The sequence below is a fragment of the Galeopterus variegatus genome, unplaced genomic scaffold (assembly GCF_000696425.1).
Source record: "Galeopterus variegatus unplaced genomic scaffold, G_variegatus-3.0.2 Scaffold4442, whole genome shotgun sequence".
NCBI classification, from domain to species: Eukaryota; Metazoa; Chordata; class Mammalia; order Dermoptera; family Cynocephalidae; genus Galeopterus; species Galeopterus variegatus.
The window spans coordinates 92,608-107,625 of NW_007730553.1; the positions used below are offsets into that span (position 1 = coordinate 92,608).

The 15,018-nt window shown below is 47.0% G+C and overlaps 1 protein-coding gene across 1 annotated transcript in view; it reads left to right on the forward strand.

Moving 5' to 3' along the window:
- The window catches only part of LOC103603099 (pecanex-like protein 2), a gene marked incomplete at its 3' end in the record, with an annotated part of 149,955 nt that overhangs the window by 86,374 nt on the left and 48,563 nt on the right, over window positions 1–15,018 (forward strand). Inside the window, exons 12-14 of the mRNA XM_008587574.1 lie at window positions 582–727; window positions 5,807–5,960; window positions 6,059–6,091. Coding sequence (XP_008585796.1) covers window positions 582–727; window positions 5,807–5,960; window positions 6,059–6,091 — 333 coding nt within the window. The remainder of the gene's footprint in view (window positions 1–581; window positions 728–5,806; window positions 5,961–6,058; window positions 6,092–15,018) is intronic.

Here is a 15,018-nt window from a genome sequence, read left to right on the forward strand (position 1 = left end):
ATCCCTCATTAAGTATTTGAGTAACAAATCCATGAAGATTAATTTTTTTTTTCAAAATTGAGTTCTATCCCACTGGAATAGAGCTAATCAGAGATGAATTTGGGCTTGAAACTTTTAAAATATGGGTCTAAATTTCTCCACGTTTCAGTTTCATCGGTTCAGATTTTTCTCAATAAATATTTCAGTTTTTCTCGTAGCAGGCTTCACCAATGACCTAGATATTTGCATATTTATCTCAACATTACCTTAACACACTTTTCAAAAATTAAGTCATTTAGGAGTTTTCATAAGTGTTATTTTTATGGTGGTTTCTTGACCTTAACGAACAGTGTTGTTTTAATGTGATGCGTAGCATAATTTTAATGGTGCATTGTAACAGAGTCGATGTACGTTTATAAAAGAGCATTTTCGTTGATCATTATATATTTTTTTAGAGAATCCATTTTAAATGAAATATGTTGGTTTACATTTCAGACTTTGCACCTCTGCTTTTTTGTATTTTTAAATTACGATGTACATCTGTGACAATAGCGAGCCAACGTGAAAGCCTCTCTCTGTTGTTTCTTTTGGTGTCTAAAAAGCATGTGAGTCAGGATCTGGAAGACTCATCACGTTCTTCAACACAAGGGAAGTTTAATCGAGACGAGTTTTACAAATTTATCATTTTCCCCGGCAAGTGGATTAAAGTCTGGTACGATCGACTTACCTTGCTGGAGTTACTTGATCGGTAAGCTGCGGAGCGTGCACTCGGAACGACACGTGGGGGGCGTATGGAGCACGTGTGCATGCTTCTGAGCAGAAAGTGGCCACACGCTGAGGTTTTCAGACTGCACCCCTGCTTTGTAGCAATCCTGAAGTCTAAGCAGTAAGACCCTGACAACTTAAATAATTATAATTTAGCAGTTACAATGGCAGGTATGAGAACTGGGTGACATGGTTTGGATTTGAGGCTAGCTTTGGGGACAGTACTGCACTTGGCCTACTCATGTCTTGGCTCATTTCTACAGGAAAGCTTGAAGCTCTGTAGCACAGGGCCTGGCCTGACTGGGTGTGGGCGTGGGGAGAACAGGGCAAGTGAAATGGAGTGATTTCACCTCTTCCCTAGACAACTTGGATTCTGATTTAACTTGGACGTTAATCGTTCCTTTAAACCCTTTCCCTCTGTCTCACCTATCTCACCATTACCTGTCGAGATAAAATGCTGCAGGGGCTGGAGATGTGGTTACTGGCAGGGGACAAGGTAAAGGGGAGGTTGGTTAAGGCGTGATGGACATGGGGCTGGGTAGGGGACTTCCCTGCCTCAAGATGTGCAAAGGACAGTATTATAATCTTCAAGGACTGGGTAGTACTGACTAGATGGTTTTGAAAATTCAAGATGCTGCTACTAATGCTGTGCTAAGCAAATGCTGTTTCATAGCTCAGTGCCAGCGTGGGGTGGGGGGTGGGGAGACTGGTTACCTGCCTTGTTGTCTTGGTCCCCAGAGACTACTTGTTGTGGTGACATATTAAATGGTGTGATCACACATGCAGAAACTATCATCATGCAAAATTACAAGAGTAAATTTCAGGACCCACGAGTCAGGGAATGGAGTTATGATGGTTTTTCTAACAACACTATGCACATACACTTAAGAGGAACATTTAATATTTAACTAATAATCCAAGATAATGCATTCCGTTAGGTGAGGCAAGTTTTTGAATTTTGTGTTTTCTGTTAAAACAAATATTTCTGTGGACTTCCATGTTTCTTATTTTAAAATCTACTTGGAATAAAAAAATTAACTGAGGGGCCGGCCCGGTGGCACACTGGATAGTGCGCCGCTTGGGAAGCGCGGCGGCGCTCCCGCCGAGGGTTCGGATCCCACATACAGACCGGTTCCTGCTCACTGGCTGAGCGAGGCGCGGGAGCAACACCGAGGGTTGCGGTCCCATTGCCAGTCCCCGGTCCAGTACGGGGGCGACACTGAGGGTTGCGATCTGTTGCCGGACACGGAAAAAGACAAAAAAAAGACCAAAAAAAAAAAACTGAAAATCCAACTGAGGTCTTAAAGAGAAGGATAAGGAAGATTTCTGTAGTTTTTTAAAAGTTTATAGGTTTTCGATTTTAATCACCTTTCTTGCAAGTCCCAATGGATTTTTAAATTTTGTGCTTAGGATCATCTAGAGTCGGCCCCAGTCCCTTACCCGTAGACCCCTCAGCTGGTGTGGGGAGCCCCTGGGCTCCAGAGTTGGCTCCTGGAAATCAAATCTAGTCCCCACTGTGATCTTAGGATGGCTGTGAATCCTCTTTGTGCCTCAGTTTCCTGTCTGTTAAATGGGGATAACCAATTCTCAGGGAGGTTGTGAAGATTACATCAATTTAGTTCATACAAAGAGTTCCTAAAATATTAGTCGTCGTTATTATTATGCTAATGATTACATGGAATGTGGCCCAGAACCCAGAAAGAGGAAAAATAAAAAATAAATAAATAAAATCAGGGTAGCTGAAGTAGATGTTGTCAAATGCAGACACTAAAATTCAGACCTGGCATGCACGATAGCCGATAGCCGAGCTGATCACTGCTATAAACTCCCATGGGTTAAAGTCTTCTGCCTGACATCTGTCAACGTGACTCTTGGGTTCGGGCTGTTCTTCCTTAAAAATGCATCCTCAGTCTCCGAACAGTGGCTCGCGGTTCCTACTTGCAGCCTTCCCTGTGTCTTCAGTTCTCTGTGCATCCCGCTCAGCTGTTTTTCAACTTGCTGTCTTCTCCTTGTTTATTTTTCTCTTACTTCCTATTCCATGACTACCCTTCCTGCAGCACACCTTGGTGTTTTCCAGTGTTCTGGGTCAGCAGCAAAAATAAGCCGTTCATCTGTGCATTGTTTCAACATTTCATGCATTCATTCAACCAGTACTTACCCAGGCAGCTCCCCATGCTGGGTTCGGTGCTGGGCACTGGGCACAGAGTGATGTCCAGTCCTGCTGGAGCTTGCATGCCACCGTCATAGGTGCCATGGGGGAAACACGTGACAGCCGAGACGCAGGAGCCTGGGGGATGAGGGACACTGACTGGTGGCTGGGAAAGGCTTTCCTGAGGAGGAAGCATGCAGCCTGAGATATAAAGTCAGAGCAGGAGCTGACCCCATGGCAAGCAGAGAGGAAATCATTCATGCTCCTCAAACTGAACTCGTCATCACAGTTGTCGCCAGAACGTATTATCCTTTAATCTAGGTACACATTTACAGAAAAACAATCCCTCTGCAATTCTGTTGTTTTCATCTGATTATACTTTTTTTTTTTTTTTTTGTCCTTTTTGTGACCCATAAGGGGATCGCAACCCTTGGCTTGGTGTCGCCCGCACCGCGCTCAGCCAGTGAGCGCACCAGCCATCCCTATATAGAATCCGAACCCGTGGCGGGAGCGCCGCTGCACTCCCAGTGCTGCATTCTCCCGAGTGCGCCACAGGGTCGGCCCCTTACATGTCCTCTTGATCCCACACTCTCACCTGCTGCTGGCCCCGTTCTCTGCTCCCCTTTGCAGCAAAGCTCCTGGAAGTGTCTCCTGTGCTTGTTTCCAGTTCCTCTTCTCCCAGCCTCTCGTTGTCGTAGTCAAGCTCCCTGTCCCCAGTGCTCCACTGAACCTGCCCTGCTCCCTGTCACCTTGGCCCCGTCCTTCCTCATGGGTCCACTTGCAGCTTTGACAGCTCCACTCTCCCTTGGTTTTCCTTCTGCCTTGCAGGTCGGGTGGCTCCTTCACAGGAAGGGTGGCTTTTGGGTCCCTCTGCCTCTTCCTGTTGGTGGCGCCGGGTGCTGCACTGCTCTAGGCCCTTGCCTCCTCTACCTTCCCTCTTGTCTTTGGTGATTGTATTCAGTCTGGTGGCTTTAAATACGGTCGATATGCCAGTGACTCTCAGATTTACATCTCCAACTTGGACCCATCTTCTGAACTCTAGTCTTGTGTTTCTATCTCAAGGGGACATCTCATGACCACAGCCCAAAGCTGAGCTCTTTATCTCAACCTTCTGCAAGTAACCTCGCCCTGGGATCTTCCCCATCACAGCAGTGACACCCCCATCCCTCCAGTTTCTCAGGTTAAACATCCTGCAGTCATCCATGAGGCTTCTTTCCTTCCACACCCGCATTCAGTCTCTCGTAGGAAGTCGTGTCCACCGTTCCTTCTAGACGCTTCCACTGCATCATTCCACCTCTGATGTGACCACCCTGCTCTGAGCCATCATCTCATCTCTCTTCGGCGTCACTGCGGTGGCATCTTCCCTTCTTCTGCCCATTCTCCCTGTACACTATTAACACAACAGAGTGCGCCTTTTAAATGTCGCTGCTCTGCTGACCACCCTGCAGAAGCTCCCCCTTCTGCTCAGAGTGAAAGTCGAACTGCTCTCAGTGCCCACAGGCCGGGTGATCCAGCCACTTGTCCCCTGCTACCGTTGCGGGTCCTCTCCGCCCGCGCTGGCCCTTGTGTTCTTCCACGTGCCACGCTCTGCTCCAGCCTGCAGACCTGTGCACCTGCACCCCCGTCTTCCTGGAGTGTCCTCCCAGATCCCCGCGTGGCCAGCCCCTCGCCTTTCTCTCACCTGCTGTCTTCCTTTTTCTGTGGCACGTATCATCCTCACATACTACATGATACCCTTAGTTCTTTTTTTTAATACTTTTTGGCACCACGCGCTAGAAAGGAAGCCTCACCGTTTTGTCCACTGGCAGCCCCTCGCCTTTCTCTCACCTGCTGTCTTCCTTTTTCTGTGGCACGTATCATCCTCACATATTACATGATACCCTTAGTTCTTTTTTTTAATACTTTTTGGCACCACGCGCTAGAAAGGAAGCCTCACCGTTTTGTCCACTGGCAAATCCCAAGCAGCCAGAGCAGCGCCGAGCACTTTCCTTGCATGAGGGAAGGAATGAGTTTGCTTCCCTTGGCAAACTGGCTCCCTTCCCAATTCCTGCCATGGATTCTGCTGCAGCCTTACTCCCTTTCAGCCTCTCATATCCCACCCCGCAGAAGTCCCCACCTCTGAAGTCGTTGTCTGGGTCCCTCTCACCCTTCATATGCCCCTCAGTGTTCCCCACTCGTCTCCACCACGCTGACCCATGGACGTCCTCCTGTCCTCTGCTGCCCCCCTGTCCTGCCTAGGTTCCATGATCCCGACCTTCGGCCCCTTCCTGTCAGTATCCCGAAACTCCCTGCCCTGGCCCTCTGCATCCCCGCCTGCTGACACTTGCCCTCCAGATGAGCCCACTTTTCTGGCCTACATCTCCTACGGAATCCCACCATCACCCACGGAGACCACGTGGTGGTGACACAGCCAGCCCAGCCCCCCACACTGTGGGGAGGGTGCAGTGTCCCCCGAGCTCTCCGGCCAGAGCTCTCCCTGTGTCTGCAACTGGGCAGCAACTCCAGCTCCAGAGAGTGCATCTGGAAACGATTTCCTGCTCTGCCAGGTGTTAATGCACCCCCCCCACCCCAACCCTTCCATTAAAAGGAGCCGGCAAAGCTCTTTATCTGAAACACATTTCATGGTTGTGGATGGAATCGTAGCCGCCTTTTCCCAGTAAATTCAGTTTACTGGCCAAGGAGATCCAATGGGATTCTGTTTCATTTGTTTCAATAACAGAAATCTGGGGTTAAAATATGGGTTTTGTTTATGAAACACAGGAATGGGGAAAGAAAGAAACCTTAAAATCTTGTCAGCAAGTGCAAAGCCTTGCTGAGCATCTGCTGCCGCTGTCGCCTTCTCTTTTGCTGCGTGCAGGTGCTCTCTGTTTAGGAACGGACACGCTCACCTTCTGTTTCCTTTGTTTTGCACAGAACTGAAGACGTCAAGGAGAACGTGCTGGCGATTCTGCTCATTGTCCTGGTTTCCCTGCTCGGGTTCCTGACCCTGAGCCGAGGCTTTTGCAAGGACATGTGGGTGCTCCTGTTCTGCCTGGTCATGGCCAGCTGCCAGTACTCCCTGCTAAAGGCAAGACCCGTCCCGTCCTTAGCAGTAACGTGTGCTCTCACTAATGTAGGCTTGAGATCATGAGGTGATGACACAGACACTTCTGATTTGTGTTCTAGAGCGTCCAGCCTGACCCCGCCTCGCCAATACACGTAAGTCTCGAAATGTAGGGAAGTGGCTTGTCTGGTCTGCCTCTGTTGAAGACAGGGAAGGAAAGGCCAGAACCCACTGAAAAGACAAAGTCTGTGTTTATATCCACATCTGTGTCTGTACCTGTATCTATATCTACGTATTGAATATGAAAATAGAAATATGCATGCACGATGGCCAAGTCGTGGCTATGTTACCGAAACCCCAAAGGTCCATTTGCTTGCCTGCTCAGTAGCCGATAATCGAGAGACAGGTGTTGGTGTAAGGAAAGGTGGCCTTTAATCAGGAGGCTGGCAGCCCGGGGAGATGGTGAACTCATGTCTCAAAGACCATCTCCGCTTTTCCCTTACTTGCCAAAGGTTTCACAGGGACAGGTGGTAGGGGGCCGATTCATGGTGATCTAAGCAGGGACGTGCAGGCGTAATCATGAAATTGCAAATAAGCATCAAAGAGCTTCTCAGGTGGGAGCTGATTCACGGTGACCATCCTCCATGAAGTCAAGTCACAGACTCAGTTCCTGTTAACCTCAAAAAGGTCTAGTTAGTAAGCTAGTAAAGAGTGGCCACCTGGGTTAACAGTTTCTTCTACAATTACGCTGTGTACAGTGTGAGCAAAAGTCTTTATGTTCCAGCCTCATGTGAACAAGGATCATGGTATTCTAATGTCCAGCTGCAAACTATGCAGTTCAGGTTACGCGAGTAAGAAAAAAACCTTTAGTTTAGAACTTTAACAAAATGGAGTCGCTTCTGTTCAGCCTGTTCCAACTAGATCTGAGAGCCAGGTGTGGGTCGCAGTGGGGAGTGTACGGGGTGGGGACAGGGAGTGCGTGGAGGTCTTTCCTATCCTGCCGGGTCCATGTCAGGAAAGACCGAGCAGCTGGGTGGGGAGACTGCAGACTCTGCGGTCAGCCTTTCACCTGTTTCCTGATCCCACCACTTGAATATTTAAAACTGACCAAGATACTGGCCCTCTCCGTGCCTCAGTTTCCCTATGTGTACATAGGCTAATGAAAGTGCCTACAGGGATGGAATAATCCATGGAATGTGCTTACAATAGTCCTGGCACATAGAGGTCGCTCAGTAGATGTAAGCTATTACTGTTAGTAATGTCAGGTAGGTGGGTATGAATCATTATTCTTATTTTTTTTTAATTTATCATATATATTTATGGGGTACAGTGTGATGTTTTGATGTATGTATACATGGTGAAGTGAATAAATCAATCTAATCAACATACCCATCACCTCCCACACTTATCTTTTGCTGATGAGAACATTGGAAGTCTACTTGGCAATTTTCAAGCACGTTATTATCAGCTATAATTTTCAAGTACATTAACTATGGTGGCCTTTCGCCAGCCACTCCCGGGTCCCCTCTCCACCACTCCCCTTCTCCTGGTAACCAGCATTCTACTCTCTGCTTCGATGAGGTCGACTTTTTTAGATTCTGCCTATGAGGGAACTTCAAAACATTCGTGGAAACATAGAATTAAAAGATAGTATGAATCTTTCCACGGACTTTTTGGAGTGCCCTTGAATATACTATATTTTCTTCATTCATTCATCTGCTGACGGACGCTTAGTTTGGTTCCATCTCTTGCCATTGTGAGTAGAGCTGCAGTGAACATGGGAGTGCAGGTGTCTCTTCAACATACGGATTTTACAGCCTTTGGGATGTACACCCAGCAGTGGGCTTGCTGGATCTCATGGTAGTTCTATTTTTATTTTTCAAGAAAACTCCATCGTGCTTTCAATAGTGGCTGTACTAGTTTACCTTCCCACCAGCAGTGTAGAGGGCTCCCTTTTCTCTGCATCCTCTCCTTTTGTCTTTTTGATAAATGCCAGGTGTGAGGTGATGACACCTGTGGTTTTAATTTGCATTTCCCTGAATCATTATTCCTTTTACATGAAGTGGACCTCTTTTTTTGCCACATTTGCAAATAATATTGTTACCTTTCCTCCCTGTAACTTTGGGCTCATTCATAGCTGGGACTCTGAAATCCCCGATGCAGATGTACTGGTGCTCTGGCATTCCTGGACAAGCTCTGAAGCACACACAGTTTCCTCTGACCCCACCGCCCCCTCCCCTCATGTGTGGTGGCCTGTGGGTGCTGTGGGGCAGGCACTGCACCTGCAGGCACCCTGGCCATGTGCCTTTGCACTGAGTGTCCTGCCAGATGCACTCCCCAGCCCTTGGAGTAAACTTCTCCCCTCTGTTGAGGCAAGCTCCTGTGGGCCCCTGAAAAGCCCTTCCAGTGAAAGGAACTTGGACTGTGACATTATGCACTGTGCACCCTGAATTCAGCACGATTTGCTTTTAAAAAATTCATGTCCAGGATTTAGGACTGATTTTAAGTCTGTGATAGCTCATGTTTAGCTCATGGCAATTAAGGAAAGCTTATAATTGGACAGTCACGTGGTGTGCATTGCTATCTTGTTATTCCTCTGTTCTGTATAATTGGCTTACGTGTGATACATCTTTGATCCTAGAGTCTGAATGTCATGAAAAGTGGAAGCAGCATAATGAGGGTATTTAGATGTATTGTTGTGATTATGGTCAGAAGTCTGGGCGGGTGGGGGAGAGAGGCATGCAGCTCTCAAGGTTTTTGTTCCGTCCCACCCCAGGTGCCACATCACTGTCCTCCCGTTTGGGTGAACTCTCCTTTCTCATAACCGTACTTCAGAGTGGCTGTTTTTCTGGGTGACTTGGGAGAGGGGTGTTGTATGCTGTTCCACACTCCTTTCCTGAGCATACTTTCAGATATCACGCAGAACATTCCAGTAAGGAGTCTGCCAAGTGCAGCTGTGTTACCCTGTGGGTTTGGAAGGCCCGTTGCTGTGACCCCTCTGCCTCTGCTCTAAGCTGGAGTCTGCCGTCGTGTTCCTACAGGAGTAGATGAGACCGCCATTCTTCCATCTCAGCGAGTGTGTCATGTGAGATGGTAAAAAGCAACTTTGCTGACTGTCCTGTGTAGCCAGACATCTAACGACATGTATCGCTGTCGTTAATTCGCTTACACAGATTTCTAAGTCAATTCAGCCCTGATCTGAGTTGGCATCTCTCTCTCCAGTAGTTCTAATGAAGAAAGAAAACATGGTAGCTATAAAGCATTTCCTCCTGCAATCTGACTGACCACGTGGGTATCTAGAAGGCGGATTTATCATCTCCAATTAATAGATGAGAAACTTCAGAAAGGAGACGGTCCAGAGAGTGGACCAAGGTTTGGGGCACAGAGACGGTTCTCGAGCCTGCGGCCGTCTCCAGCCCAGGCTGATTTTCGTTCGTGAGATGCTGTCGAGGAAACCAGACTGCTTTGCAAACTACACTACTTTGTGCATGTCTGGGGAGGTGGTTTTTAATAAATTCAGCCACTTCTCTCTCTTAGAGTGACTGACTGCCTTCTCTGCTTCCTTCCAGGAGTACAGGTGGAAAATTTTCAGCAAGTTGTTAAAACTAGAAGATAGTGAGATGAAAATGAAATTTTTCTACAACACTTTGCATAGTTCAGTTTTAAATGCAGAATTATTATTAATTATTAATTATTAATAATTATTAATGACACACTCATAGATAGGGCACAGTACCCCTGGGGCCTGAAAGAAGTTGATCTAGTTCTAAAAGAAAACAGGTCTGGGAGAGCTTGGAAAGACTGGGGCTTGGCGTGGATGCCGGATGCAGGGTAGTAATGGGGTCAGGAGATTAATTTGCTTACACAGATTTACACACAGGTCTAACCGACAGTAACCACTAGGGATAACCCAGAAAGCAAATTCAGTAGAATGTCTGAGCAGCAGCAGAAAGCTGGAGCGTGCGTGGGGCTCACCTATGCAAGCCAGAGTCGGATGTGGCTTCCCCCACGGCTGGGGCAATACCAGGATCTGCATGTCACACCCCCGGGTGATCATGGTGGGGGTGATCTCAGGTCACAGTTTTAGAAACACTGTACCCCAGATGCAGACGCATTCGGGGTTCGAGTCTGAATCCAGCCTTACCACGTACAAGCTGTGAGGTCCTGGGAAGCTTACTTCTCTGAATCTTAGGATTTTCATCTGTAAAAGAGGAATAATAAAACAGCATTGTAAGGGGATGAAACGCGATAATGTACCTTGAGCGTTTAGCATGGTATCTGGCCTGAAGAAACTCTGGGAAGCTTACTTCTCTGAATCTTAGGATTTTCATCTGTAAAAGAGGAATAATAAAACAGGATTGTAAGGGGATGAAACGAGATAATGTACCTTGAGCGTTTAGCATGGTATCTGGCCCTGAGAAACAAAGGGGATGAAACGAGATAATGTACCTTGAGCGTTTAGCATGGTATCTGGCCCTGAGAAACATGTAGCAAATGTTACCAATTTTTTGTGTGTGTGCAAAATGTGGATAACGACAGCCTCAGCTGGATTTAGTAAAGAGGCACTGGACAGTACATGCGATGTGCCCAGTGCAGGTCCTAGGGTGTCCTGGGTCCTCTGTGGGTGTCTCGTCCCCTTCCTCCTTCCACTCTGCACACTTGTCCTGATGTCCTGCTTACGGCCCCAACTCCAGAGAGCACAGGCTGTAGCCTGTTACCTGTTCTGTTCAATGAACTGTTGCTGCTACTAAGTGAAAACACTTGGTTACCCATTCAGGTTACACAGAAATCACTGGGAATGATTTTTTTAAATATACTTTTTAGTTTCAGATTTACAGAAAAATCGGGAAGATGGTACAGATTCCCCATATACCCCCCATCCAGTTTCCCAGTATCAATCTCTTACCTTAGGCACATTATGCTACATAGGTTACACTTAAAGGACCAATATTGACACATTATCATTAACTAAAGTCCACATTTTACTCGGATTTCCTTAGTTTTTGCCTATTGTCCCTTTTCTGTTTGAGGATCCCATCAAGGACACCACGTCGCATTTAGCTATCATGTCTCCCGAGGCTCCTCGTGGCTGTGACCATTTCTCAGACTTTCCTTAGGCCTGAAAAAAATTTGTCTGATTCTAAAAGAAAACAGGTCTGGGAGAGCTCAGAAAACTGGGGATTTGAGGCTACTGGAAGAAATCTAAGAATCAGAGACTGGCAGTGTAGTGGTTTTTGACGACCTTGCAGCTTTGAGGAGGGACAGGTCAGGTGTTTTGTAGACTCTCTCTCTGTTGCTGAGATGTGTATGTTGTGATTAGACTGGGGTTATGGATTTTTAAGAGGAAAGCCCCAGAGGTACGGCGTCATGTTGAGCACATGATCTCAAGGGTGCTTATTATCAAACTGACTTACCGCTGTCCATGTTGACCTGCAACATCTGGCTAAGGAAGTGTTTACCACAGGAATAATTTTAATGGCGTAAAATAATTTCTCAGTCCTCAGTGCTAGAAATAAGGTCAACTTCGTTCTAGTGGATCTTCATTAAAAGTCAAATAATATTTAATCGTGTATTCGCTTTTCTTAAAAAGTACTGTTTGAAGCAGGAGCCATTCCAAATTGCCTTCTTTTAATTCTCGTGTATTAAATTTCTACCATTAAATCGGGGCAGAACGTAGGTCGCCTTTCTTTCTAGTGTCTTTCACTGCTTTTGAGGGCAGCGTGGGGAAGTGGGAGAATCTGTGCAGGAGGAGGTAGCGAGATGGACATCATTCAACGCACACTTCCTGCATCTGCGGTCCCCGTGGTCGGAGCCACTTGCCAAGGTTCGCAGACCTGAAAGTTAGGACATCAGAGCTGAGATTAATAGTTCTGCAGAATGAAATTATAAGCTAAGCTTTGAGAATCTTAGTTTCCTATGTCCTTTCAAAGTGAGGTTGCTGAGGTCGTTACTTAATAGTAACCTGTGGAGAAGTATTTGACCTTGGGTCGCTGCTTACCTTCTATGCTGTTTTCTCTAAACTATTTTGGATTCTCTGTACACACCAAGTGTGGTTCCTAGAACACTTGCTGTCTAGGGTCGCAGAGGAGGGGTTGAGCTTTCTGTAGGGTGGAGGGCGTCCATCCCCATCTGTCCTGTGTTTGCCCCACATGCGAGGGGAACTTGAGTGCATCTTATAAACGTCCAGGGTGACTCTCAATGAGCAGGTGAACTGCCGAGGCGAAGATGGAAAAGAAACCATCAATGGTCACCAAGAAGTGCTGTTTAAGTGGAGTATCTAGGCCACCCTAAGAAACTATAAAACGGAGCAGCGACCCTTACTGCTGTGCCGAGCGCTCGGTGTGGGTGGACATAATGTCACACTCCAGCAGCAGCAGGGTGGGCAGAACAGCGGGGCTCCCACACCTCTGCAGGTGGGAGCCCTCTTCTCCACCCACAGTCCTTTCGGGAAAAGCCGACACCCCAAAGCTGTTACGAATGTTTTCCCCACTCTCTGTATTTGCTTCCTGTAACATCCACGTTCTGTGTTTACAGGGTGATGATCATGAATGAAGTTTAGTTAAGTCAGGTGGAGTCCTCGGGCCCAAAAAAGCCCACACCCCCTGGCAGTTGTGGGCACCAGACAGCATCGCATGTGGGTGGGGGCACCAAGGCCAGGCGGCTGGGGACCAAATCCTCGCTCTGCCACGCTGTTTTCTGTCTGTGAGGCCTGGGGCCATTTCTTTATACCTGTGCCTCAGTTTACTCTAGTCAAAATGAGAATAGTCTGTGCTTCACAGGGAGTTCTGAGGATTAGCCACGTGAACACAGTTGAAGCAGGTGGAGCCATGTGTGCCTGGGACGCGGGAAAGGCCGGGTACACGTTCGCTGTTGTCACTGCTCTTGTTCACCTTTGAATGTGGCTGGGACAGGGACATGTGTAATGCATGGGATGAGGTGGCTCCTGCCCTGAGGACAGCAGCCTGGAGCTGGGCTTGTGGGGAGCTGAGGTGAGGTGGAGACAGCCTGGCCTGGCTGGGGACAGTCCCCGGTCCAGTCCCCTCTAAGGCCCAGCTGCACTCAGCCCTGGGTCCTCTAAGATTCAATCACATACCGAGCTGAGGTGAGGTGGAGACAGCCTGGCCTGGCTGGGGACAGTCCCCGGTCCAGTCCCCTCCAAGGCCCAGCTGCACTCAGCCCTGGGTCCTCTAAGATTCAATCACATACTCCATATTCCTTCCCCAAGAACAGCCTTTTCTTCTCAACTACAACAACCAAATGTCGGCAGCATTCGACATCCCACTCTGTGTCCAAGAGGATAGTTAGGACAGCCTTGTCACTTGGCCCCATGAACGGCTGCCCTCCACAGGTGGGGCTCTTGGACCCGACCTTGGGTCTTCTCCTCTTGCTCTTGCACAGCACCGTGACCAGTGCGTGGGTCACGCAGGGGTGTGTGGGGTGGAGCTGACAGAAACCCCAGCACGCACAGGTCAGCTTTTGTGCAATGGCCTCACAAACCGCTCTAAGGCTGAAATCGGCCATGCGCCCCACGCTGGAATCTAAGATTAAAAAACAGGTGCGGAATGACTGAGTCGGATGAGTTTTTAAGGCATTATGATCAGACTTCACTTGGTGGGGCGAGTGGAATTTTTCTATTGCAAAAATTAAAAAAGTCAATCCTTGAGAGTTTAACGATGGATTCACGTGTGGAAGTGGGAACGGCAGACAAGCGGCATTTCATTAGCAGGTGTTAGGAATCGAGGAAAATAAAAGTGACTTATAGGCCATGTATCGCAGAAATGCTCAGGAGGGCTTGGGGACCCCGAGCATAGGATGGGAGATGATGGAGTGTGGTCACAGCCACGAGGCAGGTGCTCTCCATGGGCGCCTTCGGTTTTGTTTCGTAAATTACAAAATACTAAGAAAGGATTCTCATCTCCAATATAACATGACTCGGAAGACCCAAGGTGATCTTACAAACGTTCAAGGCCAAAGACTTTCAGTTCCTAGATAATGTATTTTTAGCCTTTTAGTAAATGGAAGAGTCAGAGCACGTGGAAAGTAGCTATTTAATTACATTTCCTAAACTGCGTCCGCCTGAGGCAATGTCCCGTGTGCACGTGTATTTGTACACCGCATAGCTGTTCATACAAACAAATTTATTTTGCTCCTCACTTGATGAGAAATGCACTTAAATTTAACGTAGGCTTAAGTTTCAAACTTCTTTAAAATGCAGAGAAAGTCTTCCTGTTCTTTCCATTCCCATGAGCTAGTTGGATATCAAAGGAAATTTCATGAGAGTAGATATTCTTCAGGACTGAGCCTGGTCTCAGGCCCACACACAGCAGCCTCCAAGGGCAGACTGTTTTCCTTCCTATTAAAAGATGGCCTCAGAATAGGACTATTTCTATGATAGCAGCAGTGGCAATTTAAATTGCATTTCTAAATATAGCACGCTCAAGGCAGTGACTTTAAAAATTCACATCGGAAACCCTATCAATTTAATCTTTGGTTTTTACGCTCAAGATAGTTCATGAATTGTAAAGAATACTTCCCCCTGTTCATTTTCACTGGTTTTGTGAATCTTATGAATTGTGCATTGATTTGTGAGATATAAATTCTTTGTTGGCTTTTGCCCTGGAAAGTTGATGTTGTATATTTTCCTTAATTATTCTATCTGTTTAAGGAGAATAAAAATGTTTCTATTTCTCCTCATAACCATGTTTTGAAGGCTAAGATGGGGTCTGCTAAGTATCTGGTTCTCCTCAGAGGAGAGTGCTGTATAAATAGTATGAATCGCAATTTTGGTTTAAAGAATTGGATTATTCCACAGTGCTACATTAAGACCTTTTATGCGACCTCTGCAGGTCTAGCTTTGTACCTGTATTGTCCTGCTTTCTAAGACACTAGAGAATTGAAGCCAACAACTTACAATTCTATTTCTTATTAATAGTGGGACCCAAGTTAGACCATGTAGAGAAAATGATGGTTTAAATCAGTTTTGCACTTGAAATGAACAAGACAGATGGAAGCTTCACTGTTGGAGAAGGCACTGAATTAGATCTAGACTTTCTCCTAGGATGGTAATCAACTTTTCATGTAG